General features: G+C 53.3%; 1 protein-coding gene across 1 annotated transcript in view; it reads left to right on the top strand.

The window, feature by feature from the left end:
* Positions 1-2: 2 nt before the first annotated feature.
* Positions 3-6,287, top strand: part of CELSR1 (cadherin, EGF LAG seven-pass G-type receptor 1) — a gene marked incomplete at its 5' end in the record, with an annotated part of 226,134 nt that continues 219,849 nt past the window's right edge. The window contains one exon of the mRNA XM_011984071.1: positions 3-2,475. Coding sequence (XP_011839461.1) covers positions 3-2,475 — 2,473 coding nt within the window. The remainder of the gene's footprint in view (positions 2,476-6,287) is intronic.

The raw sequence follows: 6,287 nt of genomic DNA, 5'->3' as shown, positions 1-6,287 counted from the left end.
AGTACCGCGAGCGCGTGCGGGAGAACCTGGAGGTGGGCTACGAGGTGCTGACCATCCGCGCCAGCGACCGCGACTCGCCTGTCAACGCCAACTTGCGCTACCGTGTGCTGGGGGGCGCGTGGGACGTCTTCCAGCTCAACGAGAGCTCCGGCGTGGTGAGCACGAGGGCGGTGCTGGACCGGGAGGAGGCGGCCGAGTACCAGCTGCTGGTGGAGGCCAACGACCAGGGGCGCAACCCGGGCCCGCTCAGCGCCACGGCCACCGTGTACATCGAGGTGGAAGACGAGAACGACAACTACCCCCAGTTCAGTGAGCAGAACTACGTGGTCCAGGTGCCAGAGGACGTGGGGCTCAACACCGCTGTGCTGCGAGTGCAGGCCACGGACCGGGACCAGGGCCAGAACGCGGCCATTCACTATAGCATCCTCAGCGGGAACGTGGCTGGCCAGTTCTACCTGCACTCACTGAGCGGGATCCTGGATGTGATCAACCCCCTGGATTTCGAGGATGTCCAGAAGTACTCGCTGAGCATCAAGGCCCAGGATGGGGGCCGGCCCCCGCTCATCAATTCTTCCGGGGTGGTGTCTGTGCAGGTGCTGGATGTCAACGACAACGAGCCTATCTTTGTGAGCAGCCCGTTCCAGGCCACGGTGCTGGAGAATGTGCCCCTGGGCTACCCCGTGGTGCACATTCAGGCGGTGGACGCGGACTCAGGGGAGAACGCCCGGCTGCACTATCGCCTGGTGGACACAGCCTCCGCCTTTCTGGGGGGTGGCAGTGCTGGGCCTAAGAACCCTGCCCCCACCCCTGACTTCCCCTTTCAGATCCACAACAGCTCCGGTTGGATCACGGTGTGTGCCGAGCTGGACCGCGAGGAGGTGGAGCACTACAGCTTCGGGGTGGAGGCGGTGGACCACGGCTCGCCCCCCATGAGCTCCTCCACCAGCGTGTCCATCACGGTGCTGGATGTGAACGACAACGACCCGGTGTTCACGCAGCCCACCTACGAGCTTCGTCTGAATGAGGATGCGGCTGTAGGGAGCAGCGTGCTGACCCTGCAGGCCCGCGACCGTGATGCTAACAGTGTGATTACCTACCAGCTCACGGGGGGCAACACCCGGAACCGCTTTGCACTCAGCAGCCAGAGAGGGGGCGGCCTCATCACCCTGGCGCTACCTCTGGACTACAAACAGGAGCAGCAGTACGTGCTGGCGGTGACGGCCTCTGACGGCACACGGTCACACACTGCGCACGTCCTAATCAATGTCACCGACGCCAACACCCACCGGCCTGTCTTTCAGAGCTCCCATTACACAGTGAGTGTCAGTGAGGACAGGCCTGTGGGCACCTCCATTGCTACCCTAAGTGCCAACGATGAGGACACAGGAGAGAATGCCCGCATCACCTACGTGATTCAGGACCCGGTGCCACAGTTCCGCATCGACCCCGACAGTGGCACCATGTACACCATGATGGAGTTGGACTATGAGAACCAGGTCGCCTACACACTGACCATCATGGCCCAGGACAATGGCATCCCGCAGAAATCAGACACCACCACCCTAGAGATCCTCATCCTCGATGCCAATGACAATGCGCCCCAGTTCCTGTGGGATTTCTACCAGGGTTCCATCTTTGAGGATGCTCCACCCTCAACCAGCATCCTCCAGGTCTCCGCCACAGACCGGGACTCAGGTCCCAATGGACGTCTGCTGTACACCTTCCAGGGTGGGGACGACGGCGATGGGGACTTCTACATCGAGCCCACGTCTGGTGTGATCCGCACCCAGCGCCGGCTGGACCGGGAGAATGTGGCCGTGTACAACCTTTGGGCTCTGGCTGTGGATCGGGGCAGTCCCACTCCCCTTAGCGCCTCGGTGGAAATCCAGGTGACCATCTTGGACATTAATGACAATGCCCCCATGTTTGAGAAGGATGAACTGGAGCTGTTTGTTGAGGAGAATAACCCAGTGGGGTCGGTGGTGGCAAAGATTCGTGCCAACGACCCCGATGAAGGCCCCAATGCCCAGATCATGTATCAGATTGTGGAAGGGGATATGCGGCATTTCTTCCAGCTGGACCTGCTCAACGGGGACCTGCGTGCCATGGTGGAGCTGGACTTTGAGGTCCGGCGGGAGTATGTGCTGGTGGTGCAGGCCACATCGGCTCCGCTGGTGAGCCGAGCCACGGTCCACATCCTTCTCGTGGACCAGAATGACAACCCGCCCGTGCTGCCCGACTTCCAGATCCTCTTCAACAACTATGTCACCAACAAGTCCAACAACTTCCCCACCGGGGTGATCGGCCGCATCCCGGCCCATGACCCCGACGTGTCGGACAGCCTCAACTACACCTTCCTGCAGGGCAATGAGCTGTGCCTGTTGCTGTTGGACCCCGCCACGGGTGAGCTGCAGCTCAGCCGCGACCTGGACAACAACCGGCCGCTGGAGGCGCTCATGGAGGTGTCTGTATCTGGTGAGTGGCCGTCGGGGTGGGAGGAGCAGCTCCGGATGGGCCTCCTGGAGAGCCTCAGGAACCCGCCAAGGGCCCCGCCTGGCATGCCGGGGCGCATTTGGGCCGGGCCCGGGCAGCTCTGCAAGGATTTGTTGCCGCTGGTTGGATGCTGGGGGTGAGCACCCCACCTAGGCCCAGCGAGGGGGAGAGGCACCGCGCCGCTTCCGTCAGCATTTTCCTGGGAGCAGGCCTGTGGTTCTCCAAGTTCAAGACCAGGGCTCAGCGCCTTTCTCAGCAGGCTAGTGACTCCTGAGTACAGCTATTAAAATGTGGCCTCCAGGTGATCTGGGTCACAGGGTTTGCTTGGGGGTGCTCTTTCATCAGCCAGCCACAGGGGTCTCTGGGAAGATCAGAGGTCACTGCCCCTTCCATGTGCCAATTAATTCTAGGGTGGGACCGTTGGAAATTGTCAGATGGGTCCCTGAGTCACCCTATAATGCAGCCGGTGTTCCCTTGGTCTGGTTTTTCTGTCTCCTGCAGATAATAACAGTCGGCCTTACGTGTGTAGGGCTTTGTGCAAGCTCTTTGAAAAGCATAGCCTCATTTGATCTTGGCTTCTGCCCCTGGACGCGGGCTTGTAATTTGGGTGCTGTTGAAGAGGCCTGCCCAGTTAGTGGTGGAGCCAGTGTGGGAACCTTGCTCGCCTGCACTGGGGCTGGAGGTGAACGGAAGGGAGGGGAAGCCTCGGCTCAGCTGTCAGAAGTTTGGCCGGTCCTCCACGCCTCTGATCCTGTGTGCCAGGGCTGGCCCGCGGGGCTGGGGAGGTGTTGGAATTGGGAGACACAGAAGAGACAGAAGAACTTCGCGGGTGTTGGGGGAACAATAAAGGTCCCCTAGTGGCTCTTTGAGGTTTGCCTGACATCCAAGGATGCTATTGCAGGCAGATGACCTTATTTATAAACCCAAACTACTGCCAAGAAGACCTCAGATTGGCGGGCTGTTTGAGTCAGTGTTTCAGAGGAATTGTTTAAACAGTGAGTTATTAGGATACAACATTGCCACAGAAGCCCTGGAAGAATTAAAAAGTTAACTTTCTGATTTGTTTCGTTTCTGAGGTTGGCTGCAATTCTGTAATATAGGAAGGGTTGGATAGCTAACAGCTTCCAGTTACAGTTGTTTGCTTATAAGATGTGAAACTTACAGATTCAGTTTTGATATGATACAAACTTTCGGCACAGTTTTGGCAGTACAGTCTATTTGTTGGTGGATATTTTAGGTTTTGTGAGACTGTAAAAATGTGTGGGGAATGTGGAATAGGCCCTTAAGGGCGAATTAACCGGGGCTATGGATATTCTTAGGAAGTTCTTCTTCTATACCACTTTATCTGATAGATAAAGCGGGGTGGGAAATTTGGCCTGTTTAAAAATGACTTGGCCCGATAATAGGGTTTAGATTTAACAAGGGACGAGGTAGTGGGAACGGATCCATGCTGGGGGCAGGGATGTTTTGTGTGTCTGTGGTATCAGTAATGTGGGTCCCCCCACTGTTAGCCAGACAGCAGGGTTTAGGATGGATTCCCTTCCAGAGAGGTTGGTTCCTGAGGGCTGTCTCACCTGGGGCGCACAGCTTGGACCACAGTTGAAGATGGGTTGGGGGCTCCATACTATGTAGTCACTGTCTCAACGATCCAGTTATTGGCTCAGCTCTTTTGCGGACACGCTCGTACTCTCGTGTAAATCAGGCACTGGGTCCTCATGCATCCACACCACGCCTCCCCCACCCACCCAACCGCCCCAACACAACCCAGATGACAGTGGTTACCTTTGACTGGGTTCCAGCAAGCGGTTTTCTTTAGTCTTTTATTTGCACTGTCATGTGTTTCCCTGGAAACTGGGAGCCGAGTGGTGTCATGCTGCTGCTCACTTTACAGATGCAGACACTGAGGCCCAGGGGTGTTGAGAGACCTTTTCAGGGCTGCACAGCCAGTGGGCAGGGGCACTGGGCGTTAAACCACGATCTGCAGAAAACAGCCCACCCTTCACATTCCCCCTGTCTTCCTTTGGAGAACGTTTTTGACGAATTAGTTGCTGAACTGAATTATTCCAGGGTCAAATGGGTACTCTGCTTTAATGTAGGCATACGACCGGTTGCCATGGCTCACGCCTGTAATCCCAGCACTGTGGGAGACCGAGGTGGGTGGATCACCTGAGGTCAGGAGTTCGAGACCAGCCTGGCCAACATGGTGAAACTCTGTCTCTACCAAAAATACAAAAATTAACCAGGTGTGGTGGCGAGCACCTGTAGTTCCAGCTGCTCGGGAGGCTGAGGCAGGAAAATCACTTGAATCTGGGAGGCGGAGGTTGCAGTGAGCCGAGATCCCACTGCTGCATTCTAGCCTGGGCGACAGAGTGAGATTGTCTTAAAATAAACAAACACATAAAAGGATGTGGGGAAATCTCAGACCGTTTGACTAGGATTTAATGCTCCAAATAAGCAAATCACTATTGACTAGAAGATCTATGGTTCCAGACGGCAAAGCACTGGGTAGAAAACAGACCAAACAGAAAGATCAGCCCTTAAATTAACTGGAGGTTTTATTAAGGAACAATACAGGGAAGCGGTAGTTTCAAACTCATCCACTGTTTTCAGTTGAATGTTGTTGGTTCCTTAGGATTTACAGCCATGCCCTAAAGCCTTTGATGCAGTATGACTGGCCTGGAAATGCTGTACGGAACAGGCCAGCCATCAACTGGGTTTAGTGGGAGCCATTCCAGGAAGGGCTGCCAGCTTTCAGCAGAGGAGCCCAGGAGGGATGGGCGCACTGAGGGCAGGGCCTGGGAAGGCACGTGTGGTGGAGGCAGTTCATTTAGTCTGGCATGGGGTTGAACACGATCACTGTGACTGTGACTAGATAATCGTCGATGGTTTTATGTAGCCCACCAAGAACAAAACATTTTTTGAAAACTTTGAAGTCAGAATACAGTGAAATTCAAATAGCTGCCAGCTTTGAATGACAGCCAGCGATACAAGATGTTCATTTTTTGCGATGGTTTTTGAATGAGATTTTAAATTCTGGGATAGGGACTTTTTATTATGAGCTTGTATAAAAGCTGTGTTTGCATTTTTCAGAGCAATGTGGCTGATGAGCCAATGGACAACTCAAGCCTTGAATATGCTCTGTGTTCTTTCTGGACAGTGGTCTTTCAGAAATATTGACATTCTTCATTTTGTTTTTATTTTTAATTAAAAAAACAATTTATATATAATGAATTATAATATATACATTATAATGAATTATGTGTAAGTTATATACACAAATTTATGTGTGTGTATGTATATATATGGGTGTGTGTGTGTATGAGACAGGGTCTTGCCCTGTTGCCCCAGCTGGAGTGCAGTGGGGCGTGATCACGACTCATGTCAGCCTTGATCTCAGCTCGTTCCACCACCACACCTGGCTGATTTTTTTTTTTTAATTTGTAGTAGAGACAAGGGCTCACTATGTTATTCAGGCTGGTCTCCAACTCTTGAGCTCAAGTGATCCATCTGCCTTGGCCTCCCAGAGTGCTGAAATTATAGGCATGAGCCACTGTGCCTGGCCAGGTATATATATTTATGAGGTACATGAGATATTTTGGCACCGGTGTGCAATGTGTAATGATCACATCATGGAGAATGGGGTCTCCACCCCCTCAAGCACTTATCCTTTGTGTTATAAACAGTCCAGTTATACTCTTTTAGTTATTTTTGAATGTACAGTTAAATTATTATTGACTATAGTCTTGCTGTTGGGCTAAATACTAGGTCTTATTCTTTTTTTTTTTTTTTTTTTT

The sequence above is a fragment of the Mandrillus leucophaeus genome, unplaced genomic scaffold (genome assembly GCF_000951045.1).
Source record: "Mandrillus leucophaeus isolate KB7577 unplaced genomic scaffold, Mleu.le_1.0 Scaffold26, whole genome shotgun sequence".
In the NCBI taxonomy this organism is placed as follows: domain Eukaryota; kingdom Metazoa; phylum Chordata; class Mammalia; order Primates; family Cercopithecidae; genus Mandrillus; species Mandrillus leucophaeus.
Note: the sequence above shows the minus strand (reverse complement) of the source record. Positions and strands in the feature narration are given on the sequence as shown.